The sequence below is a fragment of the Salmo trutta genome, chromosome 23 (genome assembly GCF_901001165.1).
Source record: "Salmo trutta chromosome 23, fSalTru1.1, whole genome shotgun sequence".
In the NCBI taxonomy this organism is placed as follows: Eukaryota; Metazoa; Chordata; class Actinopteri; order Salmoniformes; family Salmonidae; genus Salmo; species Salmo trutta.
Window position 1 is genome coordinate 43,843,387 of NC_042979.1, and position 21,588 is coordinate 43,864,974.

At 42.2% G+C, this 21,588-nt stretch overlaps 3 protein-coding genes across 3 annotated transcripts in view; all 3 read right to left on the reverse strand.

Moving 5' to 3' along the window:
- chsy3 (chondroitin sulfate synthase 3) overlaps positions 1 to 7,092 on the reverse strand; it is a 173,389-nt gene extending 166,297 nt beyond the window's left edge. The window contains exon 1 of the mRNA XM_029710472.1: positions 5,657 to 7,092. Within this exon, the coding sequence (XP_029566332.1) occupies positions 5,657 to 6,263 (607 nt within the window). The 5' untranslated portion in view covers positions 6,264 to 7,092. The remainder of the gene's footprint in view (positions 1 to 5,656) is intronic.
- Positions 7,093 to 9,416: 2,324 nt separating this feature from the next.
- Positions 9,417 to 16,000, reverse strand: minar2 (membrane integral NOTCH2 associated receptor 2). Its single transcript, XM_029709880.1, has 3 exons — positions 15,828 to 16,000; positions 14,176 to 14,424; positions 9,417 to 9,694 (listed from the first exon to the last, which is right to left on the reverse strand). Exons 1-3 carry the CDS (start codon positions 15,972 to 15,974, stop codon positions 9,488 to 9,490), a joined length of 603 nt encoding a protein of 200 aa, XP_029565740.1. The 5' UTR covers positions 15,975 to 16,000; the 3' UTR covers positions 9,417 to 9,487.
- Positions 16,001 to 20,614: 4,614 nt separating this feature from the next.
- Positions 20,615 to 21,588, reverse strand: part of LOC115160127 (A disintegrin and metalloproteinase with thrombospondin motifs 19) — a gene marked incomplete in the record, with an annotated part of 113,093 nt that continues 112,119 nt past the window's right edge. Inside the window, 1 exon segment of the mRNA XM_029710473.1 lies at positions 20,615 to 21,109. Within this exon segment, the coding sequence (XP_029566333.1) occupies positions 20,958 to 21,109 (152 nt within the window).

Here is a 21,588-nt window from a genome sequence, read left to right on the forward strand (position 1 = left end):
TAGACAGGCTAATATAAAGCTAGTAATAGGTAGTAGGCAGGCTAATATAAAGCTAGTAATAGGTAGTAGGCAGGCTAATATAAAGCTAGTAGTAGCCAGTAGGCAGGCTAATATAAAGCTAGTAGTAGCCAGTAGACAGGCTAATATAAAGCTAGTAATAGCCAGTAGACAGGCTAATATAAAGCTAGTAATAGGTAGTAGACAGGGTAATATAAAGCTAGTAATAGCCAGTAGGCAGGCTAATATAAAGCTAGTAGTAGCCAGTAGCCAGGCTAATATAAAGCTAGTAGTAGCCAGTAGGCAGGCTAATATAAAGCTAGTAGTAGGCAGTAGGCAGGCTCATATAAAGCTAGTAGTAGGAAAAAAGTAGTAGGCAGGCTAATATAAAGCTAGTAGTAGGCAGGCTAATATAAAGCTAGTAAAAGGTAGTAGGCAGGCTAATATAAAGCTAGTAGTAGGCAGGCTAATATAAAGCTAGTAATAAGCAGTAGGCAGGCTAATATAAAGCTAGTAGTAGCCAGTAGGCAGGCTAATATAAAGCTAGTAATAGGCAGTAGGCAGACTAATATAAAGCTAGTAAAAGGTAGTAGGCAGGCTAATATAAAGCTAGTAGTAGGCAGGCTAATATAAAGCTAGTAGTAGCCAGTAGGCAGGCTAACATAAAGGTAGTAATAGGTAGTAGGCAGGCTAATATAAAGCTAGTAAAAGGTAGTAGGCAGGCTAATATAAAGCTAGTAGTAGGCAGGCTAATATAAAGCAAGTAGTAGCCAGTAGACAGGCTAATATAAAGCTAGTAATAGCCAGTAGACAGGCTAATATAAAGCTAGTAATAGGTAGTAGGCAGGCTAATATAAAGCTAGTAATAGGTAGTAGGCAGGCTAATATAAAGCTAGTAATAGGTAGTAGGCAGGCTAATATAAAGCTAGTAAAAGGTAGTAGGCAGGCTAATATAAAGCTAGTAGTAGCCAGTAGCCAGGAGAATATAAAGCTAGTAAAGGGTAGTAGGCACTCTAATATAAAGCTAGTAGTAGACAGTAGACAGGCTAATATAAAGCTAGTAAAAGGTAGTAGGCAGGCTAATATAAAGCTAGTAAAAGGTAGTAGGCAGGCTAATATAAAGCTAGTAGTAGGCAGGCTAATATAAAGCTAGTTGTAGGCAGGCTAATATAAAGCTAGTAGTAGGCAGTAGGCAGGCTAATATAAAGCTAGTAGTAGGCAGGCTAATATAAAGCTAGTAGTAGGCAGGCTAATATAAAGCTAGTAATAGGCAGTAGGCAGGCTAATATAAAGCTAGTAGTAGCCAGTAGGCAGGATAATATAAAGCTAGTAAAAGGTAGTAGGCAGGCTAATATAAAGCTAGTAGTAGGCAGGCTAATATAAAGCTAGTAGTAGCCAGTAGGCAGGCTAATATAAAGCTAGTAAAAGGTAGTAGGCAGGCTAATATAAAGCTAGTAGTAGGCAGGCTAATATAAAGCTAGTAGTAGCCAGTAGGCAGGCTAATATAAAGCTAGTAAAAGGTAGTAGGCAGGCTAATATAAAGCTAGTAGTAGGCAGGCTAATATAAAGCTAGTAGTAGGCAGTAGGCAGGCTAATATAAAGCTTGTAGTAGCCAGTAAGCAGGCTAATATAAAGCTAGTAAAAGGTAGTAGGCAGGCTAATATAAAGCTAGTAAAAGGTAGTAGGCAGGCTAATATAAAGCTAGTAGTAGGCAGGCTAATATAAAGCTAGTAGTAGGCAGTAGGCAGGCTAATATAAAGCTAGTAGTAGCCAGTAGGCAGGCTAATATGAAGCTAGTAGTAGCCAGTAGACAGGCTAATATAAAGCTAGTAAAAGGTAGTAGGCAGGCTAATATAAAGCTAGTAGTAGGCAGGCTAATATAAAGCTAGTAGTAGGCAGGCTAATATAAAGCTAGTAGTAGGCAGTAGGCAGGCTAATATAAAGCTAGTAGTAGCCAGTAGGCAGGCTAATATAAAGCTAGTAGTAGGCAGGCTAATATAAAGCTAGTAGTAGGTAGTAGGCAGGATAATATAAAGCTAGTAGTAGCCAGTAGCCAGGCTAATATAAAGCTAGTAATAGGTAGTAGGCAGACTAATATAAAGCTAGTAATAGGTAGTAGGCAGGCTAATATAAAGCTAGTAAAAGGTAGTAGGCACTCTAATATAAAGCTAGTAGTAGCCAGTAGCCAGGCTAATATAAAGCTAGTAAAAGGTAGTAGGCAGGCTAATATAAAGCTAGTAGTAGGCAGGCTAATATAAAGCTAGTAGTAGGCAGGCTAATATAAAGCTAGTAGTAGGCAGGCTAATATAAAGCTAGTAGTAGACAGGCTAATATAAAGCTAGTAGTAGGCAGTAGGCAGGCTAATATAAAGCTAGTAGTAGGCAGGCTAATATAAAGCTAGTAATAGGTAGTAGGCAGGCTAATATAAAGCTAGTAGTAGCCAGTAGGCAGGCTAATATAAAGCTAGTAGTAGGCAGGCTAATATAAAGCTAGTAGTAGGCAGTAGGCAGGCTAATATAAAGCTAGTAGTAGGCAGGCTAATATAAAGCTAGTAGTAGCCAGTAGGCAGGCTAATATGAAGCTAGTAGTAGGCAGGCTAATATAAAGCTAGTAGTAGGCAGGCTAATATAAAGCTAGTAGTAGGCAGTAGGCAGGCTAATATAAAGCTAGTAGTAGCCAGTAGACAGGCTAATATAAAGCTAGTAGTAGGCAGTAGGCAGGCTAATATAAAGCTAGTAGTAGCCAGTAGGCAGGCTAATATAAAGCTAGTAGTAGGCAGTAGGCAGGCTAATATAAAGCTAGTAGTAGCCAGTAGGCAGGCTAATATAAAGCTAGTAAAAGGTAGTAGGCAGGCTAATATAAAGCTAGTAAAAGGTAGTAGGCAGGCTAATATAAAGCTAGTAGTAGGTAGTAGGCAGGATAATATACTTACCTGCAAGACTTTAGAAGTTCACTTTTGTTTGTTATGGTATAATGGTACATTAACACCATCCATTAAGCTATTGCATAACCCACTTACAAATACACAACATGACATGGCTTCATCTCTCTGCCCTTACTATCAACCCACACTCTACAGCAAACAGCATTCTTCCTCTTCATTGTTTCGACACAAAACCCACTGGCCACAGACATCATCTCAACATCTATTCTAAGTTGGTTCAACATAATCTCGTTGAAATGACATGGAAATACCGTTGATTCAACCGGTGGTGTGCCCAGTGGGAAGTTAATATACACTAGTGGAGTGACATGAGCTTCCACACCACCACCATCATCATGGATGGCACCCACTCAACATGGCTACAATGAGCACGGTTACATGCATTGTGGATAGTCAGGTTAATATAATAGTTTGTTTAAAATGTTTACATGCTTTGCAAGAATGATTTCCCTAATAATCCTGTTTACATAGACATCTGAAATCAGGCTACTGAAAATCGCCAGTCAAAATAAACGCGCTACCACAGTGACCATGTTATTTTTGCGAAGACTATTTAATTCTGATTTCGGACATATAAAGTTTGTATGTGAAAACTATTTCTAAATTGCATATTTTGGGGTACCCGCTGATTAAAACACTGGAACGCCAATTAAACTGTTTACATGTCCTAATCGTTCTAAAGATTGCTGAGAAAACTAGGTGTTTTAATTAGCGTATGCTTACTTCGATTATGACCTCATGCCGATTAAGATAATCAGAGTAAGGTATTCACATGACTATTGCATAATCTGCCTTGTGCCATAAACAGTATAATATCAAATGATTAGTGTGTATGTAAACATACTCAATGATTCACATCCATGATCATTGAGGTCTTGAGATTCACACAATCGTTACCTGAAAACAACGATTGATTCACGTCCATTTTTTAAATTATTATTTCATTCTTTATTTAACCAGGTAAGCCAGTTGAGAACAAGTTCTCATATACAACTGCGACCTGACATGATCATTAAGGTCTTGAGATTCACACAATCATTACCTGAAAACAATGACTGATTCATATACATTATCATTGAGTACGTTTACGTGCACACAAATAATTCGATATTAAACCGATTATAGCAGAAGGCCGAGTATGACATCAGTCATGTAAACACTTTACTCTGTTTATCTTAATCGGCATAAGGTCATAATCGAAGTAAGCATACGCTGATTTAAAAACACCTGGTTTTCTGAGCAATCTTTCAAACTATTAGGACATGTAAACAGTTTAATCGGCGTTCCAGCGGTGTATTTCATCAGCGCATGTGCCAGCACCGGGTAGTGCCAGCGTCCCTCTTATGTGTGAGTGGAATGAGTTTGGAAAAACTGAAAATAATCATCTTATAAACAGTTTTCACATACAAAATATATATGTCCAAACTCAGAATCAAATAGTCTTCGCAAAAATAACATGGTCATTGCGGTAGCATGTGAACATGATTATTAGGAAATCATTATTCTTACAAAGCATTATTTTTTACATAGCATGTAACTATTATATTAACCTGACTATGTAACTGCGCTCAATCATTGTTTTCAGGTAATGATTGTGTGAATCTCGAAACGTCAATGATCTTGGACGTGAATCAATCATTGTTTCGGGTAGTGATTGTGTGAATCTCGAAACGTCAATGATCTTGGACGTGAATCAATCATTGTTTCGGGTAGTGATTGTGTGAATCTCAAAACCTTCGACGTATACATAGCTCTGATGATTATGTTGAAATCAGATTGATGTAGCAATCTGTTAATCAGGTTAAGTCAATGTATCAGGTTAAGTAAATGTATTTAAGTTTAAGTTTTTCCCTAATTTCAATATTTACAACTCTGGTTGAAATTAGATGAAAACAGTATTGGGTTGATGACTTTTTCCAAATCCAGTTTATTTTCAATGTTGATTCCATGTCACAGTATGTTGACAAATTCTGTTGATCTAACCAGTGGGTGCGCAGTGGGTCGTTGTTTGTCTCTAAAGTACATACTAAGGCTGTTGGTTACATTTACAAACCAATAAGTAATATGCTTACTGTGTGAAATTGGTATGAAGTACAATGTTGTATATATGTTGCTACAGAGGTTGTGGGTTGGGGTTAATGAACTGGCATCGCACTGGGCAAAAACGGGTTGAATCAACGTTGTATCCACGTAATTTCAACCAAAACATCAATGTGACGATGTTGAATCAACGTGGAAAATACATTGGATTTGAATCAACATTCGTATTTTATTTTATTAACCTAAATACAATGACATGGTGACATTTTTGTTGTTGATTTTACGTTGAATTTACGTTAGTTGACAACTGAAACTAGATGATGAGCAGCCGTCTGAGCCCAGTGTGGTTGGCTTTCTGGAACCAAGACTCTCCAACAATGACGCTTCACCAGTGCAACGTTGTACAGTAGCAATACCCAATACGGAGAGGATACTCTTACACAAATGGATCTCAATGCCTGGAGGGAAGCTGTTCAAGTGCTCTTGAAAAATGTTTGGAATAGTTGACATATGAATGTTGATTTCGCCAGCTGTTGCTAACTTGCTACTATCTAGTTGGAATAGGAGTCAAACAGATAACTGTCAATGAACTTCAAAAGACTACCAAGAATGTATGTAACCAACCCTAGACATTTTAAAAGACAAAGACAAACTATTTCATTAAAGGGAATTCACCTCTAATGTAGACATCATCATCTGCCCTCATGAACCACTCGTATTTATCCAGGTAATGGTCGTGCATGTACTTCAACATCATAAATGACTTCTTCTGTGGCGGGTATGAATCATCTACACCTGTCAACGACACCACGGGGACAGGAATGGGCAGTGGGACTGTTTCAGAGCCCTGGCTGGAGAAGAACTCAACCTTCCCGGGAATGGAACTGGTCCACGTCCTGTGTGCAGCCACGGCGCGGGAATCAAGGTACTTTTTGGCTGTCATGACGCCGACATAGAGAAAATGTCTAGGTTTGGAAATAGGTCCTCCGCCATCTCCACTACCGTTACCAGTCTTGTAAACGTTCTCGTCCTCCTCTTCACTGGCCTCTTGGCTGGACAGGTTATTCTCCGGGTCTTTGCGTAACGGATTACTTGCGGTGCTTCCAATGATTTCGGCCACTTTACCGATGCCAGCGGCATTACTGTAGTATGAGCAGATCGACTTCTTTCTTTTCCCACTGATTTCCACTACCCTGGGGACAATTAGCCAAGACGCCGCTGTAAATCCCAGAAAGACCCCTACAATTACGCCCATCCACGGTCTTCTAGACCTAACGGCCATGATTGAATTAAAAAAAAAAGAGTTTAAATATGGTATAAACTAAATATATCCTCCCGAGTAGTGCTCACTTGATATAGCTGTTTTACACCGAGCAGTTTCCATAAATGGTTATCACTCATCTGCTAACGGCATTAGATGAGTGGTGGTACCTGAAGGTAAGAGTGTATCCCCACCTCCATGGATAACATCCTTAAAATGTATCCAACAAGCCATTTATCCGTAGATGATCTATTAGTATCGGTAGACTGTCATGTTACTGAGTAGCTACAGTAGGTCGCTGGTAAAAGCCTCTTTATTTGTAATGTCCAGGGCGACGGCAGAAGTTGCAGTGCAGTCCGAATGAAAAGCAACGTTTGTAACCACAACTCTTCATTACTTCCCAGTGGATAGGCTACATTGTTCCTCCATGCGCAATCATTTCCACCCCCCTCCAAAAAAAGTTAACTCCACTAATTTCAGGCAACTCAAGTTGATTTGTTACCGCTGTTCTCCTCAGTCTTGAAACGTCGCGAATACAGTTTAGTTTGTGCACACTGTCGCTAAGTATATGCTACCTAAAGCTAGTTTATCCGCCCCTTGACTCGCCATTTTGTTTACAGCTTGACGTCAGGGTAAATAACTTTTCATATCCTCCGTCCCTCTTCTCTAATTTCTCTGCGTTTCAGCCACAGACAATCAGTAGAAGGCTATGCATATTGACTGGTGAAAGAAGTAACCGGAGAGGGTCTTCCTGTTGGGCAGGCAGACAGAGGGCGGAGAGACAGACTGATCTGTTCCTCTTCGCTGCGTGACGTCCGAATGAGACCCGTATTGGAAAAGTGAGCCAACATCACCACATAAACCCTACATCTCATCAACTACTTATTTAATAACATGTCAAATACAGGTGTAACCTGTGGCGCATGGACTGTCGCCTATAATATTTATTTTCATCTTGACTGAACCGTCCAACTGATTTATGGCACTACTGCAATTGATCTTATCATTGCTGATTGGGAGCGTACTCTTTCATGTGTAAAAGCCTAGATATAGAAACAGCAAGTAGCCTAGCCTAGTAGCCAAAACAGTAAATAGAACCAACATTTCCATAATGATATATTTTCACAGCATTAGAATGTTCTCTATGGGATTTGAGCCCACTGTGTTGTGGCGCCCTCTCGTGGTTTCGTACTATATGCGTACAGTGGCAGGAGTTTGTCAAACTGAAAGTGAGCAAACTGTAGGTGACTGCAGTATGGAAATGTGTGAAAATTGCAACAAAACAATACAATGAACAATCCTTGTGTAAAAATGAATGTTGACTTTATTTTGTATTTTTTAAAAGACATAAGTTATGTTGTGAAATGATAGGTAACATTGAACACCAAATTGATGTGGTAGATATACCTGATAAGAACAGCACACTCAAAACAAAGGACACGTCCCAAATGGTCCCCTATTCCCTACATAGTGCACTACTTTTAATCAGGGCCCATAGGGTTAGTGCACTACTTTTGACCAGGGCCCATATGGCTCTATATAGGAAATAGGGTACCATTTGGAAGGCCACCTATGTCTGACCTCCAGCTGCTGGTATTTATTCAATAGATTTTTATGTTTATTTTAAGAGCAAATTCTTATTTACAATGACAACCTACTCCAGCCAAACCCAGACGACGCTGGGCCAATTGTGCTCCGCCCAATGGGACTCCCAATCACAGCCGGATGTGATACAGCCTGGATTTGAACCAGGTTCTATAGTGACACCTCTTGCACTGAGAATGCAGTGCCTTAGACCGCTGCACCACCAATTGATTCTGGTGCTGGAGTAGGCTACGCTGCACCACCAATTGATTCTGGTGCTGGTGTAGGCTACGCTGCACCACCAATTGATTCTGGTGCTGGTGTAGGCTACGCTGCACCACCAATTGATTCTGGTGCTGGAGTAGGCTACGCTGCACCACCAATTGATTCTGGTGCTGGAGTAGGCTACGCTGCACCACCAATTGATTCTGGTGCTGGTGTAGGCTACGCTGCACCACCAATTGATTCTGGTGCTGGGGTAGGCTACGCTGCACCACCAATTGATTCTGGTGCTGGTGTAGGCTACGCTGCACCACCAATTGATTCTGGTGCTGGAGTAGGCTACACTGCACCACCAATTGATTCTGGTGCTGGAGTAGGCTACGCTGCACCACCAATTGATTCTGGTGCTGGAGTAGGCTACACTGCACCATCAATTGATTCTGGTGCTGGAGTAGGCTACGCTGCACCACCAATTGATTCTGGTGCTGGTGTAGGGTACGCTGCACCTTGACAGATGACTAACTCTGAGCACCAGCCCTGTAATCAAAGAGAGAATCTCAATGCGGTCTTATACCCCTTTTAAACAGAAATGGGGCCACACACCTGCAACAATGATGTTCAGTGTCATTCAAGTGCCTATACTCAGACCCACGCACATGCACCAACCTCATACAATCTCTAACCTTCAGGGCCCCTACTCACAAGAGTCTCAGTCAGAGTTGTCCTGATATAGGGTCAGATTTCCCTTTTGATTATAATGACTGAGATTATATGGACAGGAGGGACCTGATCCTAGATCAGCACTCCTACTCTGATACACTTTGTGATTACGGAGCACAGGACTGTGTGATCAAACACCTGACTCAAATAAGCAACTAATCATGATCCATTAGTTAATCAGGTGTGAAATGCTCAGCTTCCCCATTTTTACCTAGTCATCTTATTTAAGACATTATAAACTGGGTGGTTTGAGCCCTGAATTCTGTTTGGCTGAAAGCCATGGTATATCAGACCGTATACCACGGGTATGACAACATTTTTATTTTTACTGCTCTAATTACGTTGGTAACCAGTTTATAATAGCGATAAGGCACTTCAGGGGTTTGTGGTATATGACCAATATACCACTGCTAAGGGCTGTATCCAGGTACTCCGTGTTGCGTTGTGCGTAAGAACAGCCCTTAGCTGTGGTATATTGGCCATATACCACACCCCCTCGTTCCTTATTGCTTAAATAAGCACTTGTGAATCGTGACAGCTCAAGCGTCTTCTCTCATGTCTTTCATAAATGTGAGAGTATGAACAATATGCCACAATAGTCCCAAATACGCAGCGTGTTTCTAACACATACAGCCTACTGTACATGTTATAGTGAATGATGAGACATCCTAAACCTTTTGAAAGAATTTCACCCACCTTGGCATGATTCTACAAATCAGTCACGGTTTCTTTAGATTTCTGGTGACTACAATTGGCACTGTGATGATGATAATGATGACGCACACTGACAGAATGACGACGGTCAGTATTTTGCAAAGTCTGTTCCTTTTAATCTCCGCTTCTTTCTTCTTTAACAAGGAGTCGTAACCAGGTGTGTAGAGATCCTCCAACCAAAAATCTAGATCCTGTGGTCCTTTTTCTTCTTCCTGAAACAAAAGGGAGCATTTGAAAGTGTAACAACAACATCGCGACGCTGTCATTATAGGTATGTAATAACATGTGACGACAGGTTATGACACATTTTTCAATGACAATGGATAAAGCTACATATAGCTTCACGACATGTTAGTTATCATGAGCTGGAGTCGGCTGTTATAAGCAGTTATAATGGTTTATGTCACATTAGATGTAATGATTATGACTGTTGCATGTAAGCATATCCACTTCAAGGAAAGTGTTAGGAAAAGAGATGTCTTGTAACAGACTATAAAGTAAAATACATGTATTTCAATGTAAGTTCTAAATAAAAAGTACTTTATACATTATACATTTATACATGAGTAATAATCAGTAGATTTTATTGTAATAATAGTAAAACAATAGCCTACATCATAAATAAAACAGTACATCAAACTAGACATTGTGCATTATACATATGTACATTGCTCAATTGCTACAAATTTACAGTGTAAAATGTACAATAATATTGTAAATGTTATACTGTACATTTGTAGTAATGGAGAAATGTACATACACTACCGTTCAAAGGTCACTTAGAAATGTCCTTGTTTTTTAAAGAAAAGCACATTTTTTGTCCAATAAAACAACATCAAATTGATCAGAAATACAGTGTAGACGTTGTTAATGTTGTAAATGACTATTGTAGCTGGAATCGGCTGATTTTTAATGGAATATCTACGTAGGCGTACAGAGGCTCATTATCAGCAACCATCACTCCTGTGTTCCAATGGCACGTTGTGTTAGCTAATCCAAGTTTATCATTTTAAAAGGCTAATTGATCATTAGAAAACCCTTTTGCAATTATGTTAGCACAGCTGAAAACTGTTGTTCTGATTAAAGAAGCAATAAAACTGTCCTTATTTAGACTAGTTGAGTATCTGGAGCATCAGCATTTGTGGGTTCGATTACAGGCTCCAAATGGCCAGAAACCAAGAATTTCTTCTGATACTCGTCAGTCTATTCTTGTTCTGAGAAATGAAGGCTATTCCATGCGAGAAATTTCCAAGAAACTGAAGATCTGGTACAACGCTGTGTACTACTCCCTTCACAGAACAGCGCAAACTGGCTCTAACCAGAATAGAAAGACGAGTGAGGCCCTGGTGCACAACTGAGCAAGAGGACAAGTACATTAGAGTGTCTAGTTTGAGAAACAGACACCTCACAAGTCCTCAGCTGGCAGCTTCATTAAATAGTACCCACAAAACACCAGTCTCAATGTCAACAGTGAAGAGGCGACTCCGGGATGCTGGCCTTCTAGGCAGAGTTCCTCTGTCCAGTGTCTGTGTTCTTTGGCCCATCTTAATATTTTATTTTTATTGGCCAGTCTGAGATATGGCTTTTTCTTTGCAACTCTGCCTAGAAGGCCAGCATCCCGGAGTCACCTCTTCACTGTTGACGTTGAGACTGGTGTTTTGCGTGTACTATTTAATGAAGCTGCCAGTTGAGGACTTGTGAGGCGTCTGTTTCTCAAACTAGACACTCTAATGTACTTGTCCTCTTGCTCAGTTGTGCACCGGGGTCTCCCACTCCTCTTTCTATTCTGGTTAGAGCCAGTTTGCACTGTTCTGTGCGTCAGCACTTACCAGATTTCTATCAAACCATCGGCACATTCCGGATTTCTGATTTCATTATGGAGACGGGAAAGAGACAAGTCTGACTTATTGATCACTGCTCTGTGATTCAGTAATAAAGAGAACATATCCTTCACTGCTCTGTGATTCAGTAATAAAGAGAACATATCCCTCACTGTTTTGTGATTCAGTAATAAAGAGAACATATCCCTCACTGCTCTGTGATTCAGTAATAAAGAGAACATATCCCTCACTGCTCTGTGATTCAGTAATAAAGAGAACATATCCCTCACTGTTTTGTGATTCAGTAATAAAGAGAACATATCCCTCACTGCTCTGTGATTCAGTAATAAAGAGAACATATCCCTCACTGCTCTGTGATTCAGTAATAAAGAGAACATATCCCTCACTGTTTTGTGATTCAGTAATAAAAAGAACATATCCCTCACTGCTCTGTGATTCAGTAATAAAGAGAACATATCCCTCACTGCTCTGTGATTCAGTAATAAAGAGAACATATCCCTCACTGCTCTGTGATTCAGTAATAAAAAGGACAGCTTTGTATTCTTTTTCACAGGGAAATAATTGGATGCTGTTACACTTGTCATCTTCATTGCAGTGCTGACTCCCTGCTGGCGATGTTGGCGGTGCCCGTTGAGAGTTTTTAATTTGATTTCGGCTAGCCTGTGCAGCATTGGTTTGGGTGACAGTCATAGTCCCTGACGTGTCCCACAGTGCCTTGGTTGGGGACTTTGAGGACGGTGTATCAGCTGTCACTTGGCTGATTGGTTTGGTCAGGTGAAACATTAGCTGCCTGATGGAGTTACGATGGTGCTTTCTGTGGTAGTTTGCTCAAGGATACAAATTCGCAGATAATCAGCTACCGCTGAGAGCAAACATCAAAGGGATAACAATTGGTGCTGTGAAGTTTGCCAGGCACTAGTGGTGTGTAGGTTTGGACTGTGGATGTGTATATGTAGCATTTAATAGTGTCTGCATGGACTTGATCCCATGCTGTCACCTCCAGCTCTCCTTATTCTAAGGTCAACTGCCATGTAGCCTACCATTATCAGCCTCTATGGTACAGGAGACAGTTACTTCAGGTCTAAGAGAAGGAGACATCACTGCCAAATTTGCGATATCTTAACTTATTTTACTTGGCATATGTGACTTTGTGTGACAGTGACAAAGTCTGTATATCCAAAACATGCTCTATTTCCTGGAACTGATCTACTATTGCTGACGTTATTGCAAATCTAAACCCTGTCTGTCTGTCTGTCTGTCTGTCTGTCTGTCTGTCTGTCTGTCTGTCTGTCTGTCTGTCTGTCTGTCTGTCTGTCTGCCTGCCTGCCTGCCTGCCTGCCTGCCTGCCTGCCTGCCTGCCTGCCTGCCTGCCTGCCTGCCTGCCTGCCTGCCTGCCTGCCTGCCTGCCTGCCTGCCTGCCTGCCTGCCTGCCTGCCTGCCTGCCTGCCTGCCTGCCTGCCTGCCTGCCTGCCTGCCTGCCTGCCTGCCTGCCTGCCTGCCTGCCTGCCTGCCTGCCTGCCTGCCTGCCTGCCTGCCTGCCTGCCTGCCTGCCTGCCTGCCTGCCTGCCTGCCTGCCTGCCTGCCTGCCTGCCTGCCTGCCTGCCTGCCTGCCTGCCTGCCTGCCTGCCTGCCTGCCTGCCTGCCTGCCTGCCTTCCTGCCTCCTGCCTGCCTGCTGCCTGCCTGCCTGCCTGCCTGCTTGCTGCCTGCCTGCCTGCCTGCCTGCCTGCCTGCCTGCCTTGCCTGCCTGCCTCCCTGCCTGCCTGCTGCCTGCCTGCCTGCCTCTGCCTGCCTGCCTGCCTGCGCCTGCCTGCCTGCCTGCCCTGCCTGCCTGCCTGCCTGCCTGCCCTTGCCTGCCTGCCTGCCTGCCTGCCTGCCTGCCTGCCTGCCTGCTGCCTGCCCTGCCTGCCTGCCTGCCTGCCTGCCTGCCTGCCTGCCTGCCTGCCTGCCTCCTGCCTGCCTGCCTGCCTGCCTGCCTGCCTGCCTCCTGCCTGCCTGCCTGCCTCCTGCCTGCCTGCCTGCCTGCCTGCCTGCCTGCCTGCCTGCCTGCCTGCCTGCCTGCCTGCCTGCCTGCCTGCCTGCCTGCCTGCCTGCCTGCCGTGCCTGCCTGCCTGCCCTGCCCTGCCTGCGCCTGCCTGCCTGCATTGCCGGCCTGCCTGCCTGCCTGCCTGCCTGCCTGCCTGCCTGCCTGCCTGCCTCGGCCTGCCTGCCTGCCTGCCTGCCTGCCTGCCTGCCTGCCTGCCTGCCTGCCTGCCTGCCTGCCTGCCTGCCTGCCTGCCTGCCTGCCTGCCTGCCTGCTGCCTGCCTGCCTGCCTGCCTGCCTGCCTGCCTGCCTGCCTGCCTGCCTGCCTGCCTGCCTGCCTGCCTGCCTGCCTGCCTGCCTGCCTGCCTGCTGCCTGCCTGCCTGCCTGCCTGCCTGCCGGCCTGCCTGCCTGCCTGCCTGCCTGCCTGCCTGCCTGCCTGCCTGCCCCTGCCTGCCTGCCTGCCTGCCTGCCTGCCTGCCTGCCTGCCTGCCTGCCTGCCTGCCTGCCTGCCTGCCTGCCTGCCTGCCTGCCTGCCTGCCTGCCTGCCTGCCTGCCTGCCTGCCTGTCTGTCTGTCTGTCTGTCTGCCTGTCTGTGTTTCTGTCTGTCTGCCTGTCTGCCTGCCTGTGTTTCTGTCTGTCTGTCTGTCTGCCTGTCTGTGTTTCTGTCTGTCTGTCTGTCTGCCTGTCTGTCTGTCTGTCTGTCTGCCTGTCTGTGTTTCTGTCTGTCTGTCTGTCTGTCTGTCTGCCTGTCTGTCTGTCTGTCTGTCTGTCTGTCTGTCTGTCTGTGTTTCTGCCTTCCTGCCTGCCTGCCTTTAAAGTCTTCAATTTACCTTTAGATAGCCTGCCAGGTTGGAGTGGATTGAGTGTCTGTCAAACTCCTGGATGGTCCAGGAGGGTTTGGACTTCTGGTTCTCCCCCATGTCTATAGTCCTTATGTCTGTGTACAGAGGGTTCCTCTTGATCTTGGAATTCAAGGTGTGTGATGTGATGTGCTTCTCCAGGTATCTGTCCACAAACACCACAGGGCTGCCCTCGGGGGACGAGGAAGGCCTATTGTCACTCACAGTCCTACGTTCCCTCTGGGGGAGAGTAGGGATGGAGAGAGAGAGGGGAAAAAGGAGAAAAAGGGAATTGTCTTTATATATTATTTTGACTGTGGTAACAGTGTTTTTCCCTGTCCATTTTGGGATGTTACTAGGGGAAACACAGGGATACACACCCTTTTGTTATTACTTCCTATAAACCAGCTGTGCATAATGCATTTGTTGTGCCTTTCTATCACACCTAACAAAGTCTCACTTGGCCAGCCTTGTGAGATGCAACAAGCAGACTGAAATAATGTTCCCACTCCCAGAGTGGATGCTTTATGCTTTGTCAGTTATAACATATCATGGCTCCTTATGACAGTATTCTTTAGTAAAGGCTATTCATGTATTCATACATGGCCTATAATGCATCCATAATGCATATACACAGGTGATTCAAAGTCCCAATATTCCTACATGTCTGTGTGTTCAGCACAAAAACAGGCACCGGATTGATCCTTCTTCCCTTGTTTGGAGCAGCAATTAAATGATGGAACACTTGCGCTATATCATGATGAAACGAATCACAGCTTTTTATTCATCAATTAATTGTGTAAAATGCAGAAAAGGAGATATGGACAGACTGAGAAACTGTGACCTTAACCAGTTCTGATAAGCTCACTTGTTATTCTCATTGAACTCCAGTGACTGACTGACTCATTCTTGTTGACTCATGATTCTACTGAAACCAGAAGCTGTGGTTAATTATGGAGCCAAATTGACTTAAAAACAACAAAGATGAGAGTTGGATATACATTTGAAAAAGAACGAATCCAGACTGAATCAATCAATTCACAGTTGTCTGCAACTCAAAAAGAATGTCAGTTTATTATGTGTAAACTCTTTGTGATGTTTGGCAAGCACGGTGATGGAACACTGATGCAATGACTTTTCACTATGACCATTCATTACTATTCATTGAAAAGTCAATAGCTGTCGTTGCGTGAGTCACGAAAATAACTTGGACCTCTTATTTTAGTATATCTTTGTTTTACACACAAATAAAATAGGCTTATCTTTCATGTGTATTTTACTAGAACACTGTTACTTACAGCAACGAGTTATCAATAAAATATTCCTTTATTGAAATGATGGCATGACAATGAGCATTTTAAATGAGTCTTCAATTAGCCTAGTTAAACAGATTTTAAGCACTTCTGAGTTTGGCTTGAAGTATTCACCTAAATTGTTTGGATAAGTGCAAGATTGTGAAATTAAATGCTGTCCTTATAGTTAGACTTAAGTTTGAGCCAGAGGTATTCACACCTTTAAATACATACTGAATCTACATGACCGAGTCACTCCAAGCAGACAAGCCTTCCATTAGATATCATGTGAGTACCTACCTTTAACAGTGAAAGTCTACTAGACTTAAAGGACAGAGACAGATGGCCTACCTGTTGATAGACTTGGTTACTCCACTGCCTCTGCCCCGACAGAGCTGCCCCGACCTGGAACATCCCGTGGCTGGCCGGCAGCATCCCCACGTCCAGCTGAAATAACTTTTCCGGGTGGTTGTTGTTGGGCAGAACCGAGATGTCCATCGTAGGTCCTCTTTAGCCGGAGCTCTACAGGAGCTGAGACGTGTTCAAACAGGCCTACGTTCACACACTGTTTGCCTTGTTGAACTCAATTCTGGTCCGTACACACGAGGCTACACACGGTGCCTCCATCAGATCAGCAATTATTGATGAGCCGCTATTTATGAGCAGGTGTCTTTTTGCAGGGGTGTGTGTGTAACCTAACCTGACCTCTTGTGACGGGAACTAACCAACGATGCCAGGCAGCAGGGTGACATGGTGGAGTCATACCCCAGGTAACAGACACCTGTACACCTGAGTATTGTCTAATGCTAGGCTAATACAATGCTCTATGGTGTGATATTTATATAAGTATGTGTTTCCCAAACCTCTACATTTAGTTGATCTATTCCAATAGGAGTACAGCTGATTCACTGATTTAACTGATCAACGTTTATCAAGCCCTTGATTAGGCTGTAACTAGTACAGTACTGGGAAATTGCTATAGGTATCATAGGCTACGAAAGACAATGCAAGATTTGTACAATGTAAGACTTTTTTCCCTTAAGTAATAAACTGTAGTCGTCTTATTAAATCCACAAAAGTTATATCTCGGGTATTAATATGTTACAAAGTTTCACCATTTGAAGCAGACTCAGAATAAATGGAAGGTTTGTACGATAGTTTCTGTCCCTGATAGCAGACGACTGCTGGACCAATCTGGCACCGCAATGTCGAGCAAGGTCTGGTTTTATCATGGTAATTATCTGGTTTAGACAACCAGACCGGGACCAACATTCCAAGTGGTATCTCTTAGTAAGCTGTAACCTTGTAGAAATGAGCCTGAATTTGAGACACAATAAAAAAATAAGTCAGGAATCTGTATAGTTCATTGTGTTCATTGACAGGCCTGATCAAGGAGCAACAATTAGTGGCCCGATAGGGCTCAGTTGGTAAAGCATGAGGCTTACAATTTGTATTTATTTATATAGTTGTCTTGAGGACAACTTTTAGCCTTCAAGCAAAATCCAAGCAATACAATATGACATGGAAACCATAGGAACAAACAAATAATGGAGAATGTATTTTATTATTTTCTCAGGAACATGATATGCAGGCAGTTTTTTTCTCCTACACAACCGCAAAACATTACGAGACAACGCTACATACAGCTATGTAGGAGCCATTAAAAAAATGACACGGTCTTACAGTGCTATAAAATGTCCATTTTAATTCTATTCAACGACACTCAACTTCAACTTGTTTTCAGCCAATGACAGAAGGTATAAACCAAGCAGTATTTTTTTGCACCATGTGACGCCTAGACTGAGGGCTCATGGGAACCAGAGTAGGGTGAAGTTGCCCCTAGATGCTGATCTAGGATCAGTTTAGCATTTTTTTTCTCCACTAATTCTTAAGGTCAGGATTGATGGAGGGGAAGTTGATCCTAGAGCTGTACCTAGGGGAAACTTCACCCCGGAGCCAACCCATACCAGTGCAGCAGTACTTCAGTGTAAACATGTACAGTGTTTCTTAGTTCTACATTATCTCTATTCAAGTAGAGGGCCGTGGAGTGATACACTAGAAACAGTCATCGTTGTGTGAATAGCATGTACAGCAGATTGTTCTAGTGAAGCAGCTTGCTGTTCAGATGTTGGCGTTCTAACATTGACTTTAACATACAAGACAGCCGTGGGCTCATCCTGGTGTACACAACCAAGGTAGGCCATTCTGTACTAACTATTTGACGGAAATATGAATGATAGTTTACTCTATGACTAAATAATGTCCCTTTAGTGATTTTTTTTTAAACAAATTTTGAAATATGTGATTTAAAATGGAGGATAATTTCCCTTTAGAAACCGTCCTGAAGACACTGAGATCCAAATCCTAACTTGGAGAAATCCGTGCGCGTAACTGGGATGCATTCAGTTCGATTCAACGTTCGCTACTGAACTACATTTCCCCCAAACGATGCGCAGCGTTCCCGTAACAGCCTTTGAGGTATGTTTGCTCCCGTTTGGTGCGTGTGGCCTGATCAATATGGGTGTGACCTGATCAATATGTGTGTGACCATTTTAAATCGCAAAACTCGTGCAGCACACACACACCATAAAATCTCACACGACTGCGGGACGCGGGACAAACCTGGAACCGCAATGTCGAGCAAGGTCTGGCCTTATCATGGTAAAGATCTGGTTTAGGCAGCACACACACCATACACCGTTCTTCAACTGGTCGTTCAGTACAGTACCATTTCCGTTGAAGTAAACGTCGAACACCGCTATGTGACGTACTGACCACACCCCTGATGTCAATGTTAGATTTGAGGAAAAAGATTTGGGTCTTTAAGCTTTCCACACAATTGTTTCAGTCCCAACAGATCCTAAGGCAGCACCATTGTTAACATATGCATAGACATAGATTAATTCAGTAAATGTTACAATAAGGTATTTTCTCCAACTTTAAGCAAGCCTCGGCTATTTGGCAACACTTTATGTTTAAGCCTAGATCCCCAAAAGTTCACTCAAGTACACTAATTAGCACCACATAAACAGCACGTTACTACAAAGAGACATTTAAGCTAAATAATAAGAATATATTTGCTGTCGTTACTAGAAGTATCATCAATTATCCAAATCCCTCCAAAGCCACATTGTTGCTTACAGTGTTCGACATTAAGCCAAACATGTACAAAGCAAATGAAGCGCTGAAAGTCCTAAACCCTAAAACATCATATCAATCAAACCTAAGTGTCTTTACAGCTGTACTGCTTTCAGTATTGCTTCTAAATGGACAGTATTGTGAATTCTGTTTGAGATAGATTAAACATACAGTACTATTTGTGTCTCTAAACACATTTTTGCTAAACTTGACGAAGGACAAGAACGTCATTGTAATTACTCACGGCTGGAAGCCAAAGTCTCAGCAGTGGCTATACCAAACAGATAGCATGAAGTTCACCAATGCTGAAATAGATAGAAATGTTTGTGCTGGGCTAAAGAAGTAAACTTGAGAAGAAAAAAACCCCGGAAAGTCCAACACACTGATTATGCTCCGAAAATAGCACCTTTTATCAGACAACGTTTCCATCCACAAGGATCTTCGTCAGGTAATTTTGTCAGGTTGTTTTGACCTGATGAAGATCCTTACAGATGGAAATGTTGTCCGATAAACAGTGGTACTTGGGAGCATAAACAGTGTGCGGGACTTTCAGTTTTTTTTGGGAAGAAACTGATAGGAAACCAGTAGACCTAGGTCCGATGGTACGCTTGAAGTTTGTAGTTTGCACTTTTGGCACTATTGCATTGGTTACATTATACGGGGTTAACTAAATTAATGGAAACTACAAGTTGTATACCTTGATGGATTTTGTCTGATTTTCAATGTGATATTAATGAAGATAAATCCGAAAAAAATACAGTATGGAAAATAGTAAGACATTTACAAAATATTAGCATGAGTTAACATTATTAAAAACAAAAACTTCTCCAAAAACACCAAAGAGTTGGATCCTTATGTAGATCTACAGTATATCAGCTCAACGGATCCCAGGTGAAGGCTGGTCAACAATTACACCCTCAAAAGAGATGTGCTTAGACCGACTCAATACCAATAACATGACATAGTATCGACTCAATATCAATAACATGGCCATAGTATCGACTCAATATCAATAACATGACCATAGTATCGACTCAATACCAATAACATGACCATAGTATCAACTCAATACCAATAACATGACCATAGTATCGACTCAATACCAATAACATGACCATAGTATCGATTCAACCTCAATAACATGACCATAGTATTGACTCAATACCAATAACATTACCATAGTATCGATTCAACCTCAATAACATGACATAGTATCGACTCAATACAAAAAAGATGGCAATAGCATGTACTCAATACCAGTAACATGAGCATAATATTGACTCAATACCAGTAACATGAGCATAATATCGACTCAATACCAGTAACATGAGCATAATATCGACTCAATACCAGTAACATGAGCATAATATTGACTCAATACCAGTAACATGAGCATAATATCGACTCAATACCAGTAACATGAGCATAATATTGACTCAATACCAATAACATGACCACAGTATCGACTCAATGCCAATAACATGAGCATAGTATCGACTCAATACAAATAACATGAGCATAGTATGGACTCAATACCAATAACATGACATAGTATGGACTCAATACCAATAACATGACATAGTATGGACTCAATACCAATAACATGACATAGTATGGACTCAATACCAATAACATGACATAGTATGGACTCAATACCAATAACATGACATAGTATGGACTCAATACCAGTAACATGACATAGTATGGACTCAATACCAGTAACATGACATAGTATGGACTCAATACCAATAACATGACATAGTATGGACTCAATACCAGTAACATGACATAGTATGGACTCAATACCAGTAACATGACATAGTATCGACTCAATACCAATAACATGACATAGTATGGACTCAATACCAGTAACATGACATAGTATGGACTCAATACCAGTAACATGACATAGTATGGACTCAATACCAATAACATGACATAGTATGGACTCAATACCAGTAACATGACATAGTATGGACTCAATACCAGTAACATGACATAGTATCAACTCAATACCAATAACATGACATAGTATGGACTCAATACCAGTAACATGACATAGTATGGACTCAATACCAGTAACATGACATAGTATGGACTCAATACCAATAACATGACATAGTATGGACTCAATACCAATAACATGACATAGTATGGACTCAATACCAGTAACACAACGTACTAATGACACATTTACAGTGCTTATAATCTACCGCTGGTTAGGTTGAAACAGGTGTGTTCTGTCCATCCCAAGTGTTGGAATAAGTGCACTTGATATACATACATAGGATTTGACACCTAATTTCGCCCCTGGAATGAGGGGGCGAAGGGGTGAGGGGAGGGTCAACTCCTCTGCTGCATCTTCTGTGCGTAAAAGTCCCGGCAAGTTTCACAGCAGCGTTGATACCAGCGCATGTCTTGGCAGAGGTTCTTCTCGCGGATGACTTTGCAGTAAACCGGCCACTGGTCCCGTAAACACTTGAATGTCAGGGCAGCTACGGAGGATGAAAGGAGAGATTCAGTTTGACATAGTGCACAGTTTCCTAATCCTAGTCCTGGGGATCCAAAATGGTGAACATTTTTGTTCCAGCCTAGCAGTAACCCACTTGATTCAACTCATCATCAAGCATGTGATTGGTTGAACTGGGTGTGTTAGTGCAGAGGACCAGGATTAGGAAACATCCATGTACTGTAACACCTATACATATGAATACAATAAGTTTTGTTGTTGCATGCAGTTTTAACTGAATAACAGATGAACATGGCTTTTTATCAAATGGTTATTCCGGTGCATCACCAATAGGTGGCAGTATTATACACATTTCACATTTACTTTTCTTTGCACTGATTCAACTTTGCATTTCATTGGAGATTAAATAAAAATACAAATCTATCATGTAAAACAGAGATTACATTGAAAGTCCAGTTGCCACATTGTAATTTCAGGGCTGTCAAAAAGAATGGGTATTATAGT

Excerpts from the sequence above, each read along its gene's own strand:
- minar2 (XM_029709880.1), bottom strand. The coding sequence starts at position 15,974 with ATGGACATCTCGGTTCTGCCCAACAACAACCACCCGGAAAAGTTATTT. Across the intron at positions 14,425-15,827 it reads GTAACCAAGTCTATCAACAG|AGGGAACGTAGGACTGTGAG; the intron begins GTAGGCCATCTG and ends ACTCTCCCCCAG. Across the intron at positions 9,695-14,175 it reads ACCTGGCAGGCTATCTAAAG|GAAGAAGAAAAAGGACCACA; the intron begins GTAAATTGAAGA and ends CTTTTGTTTCAG.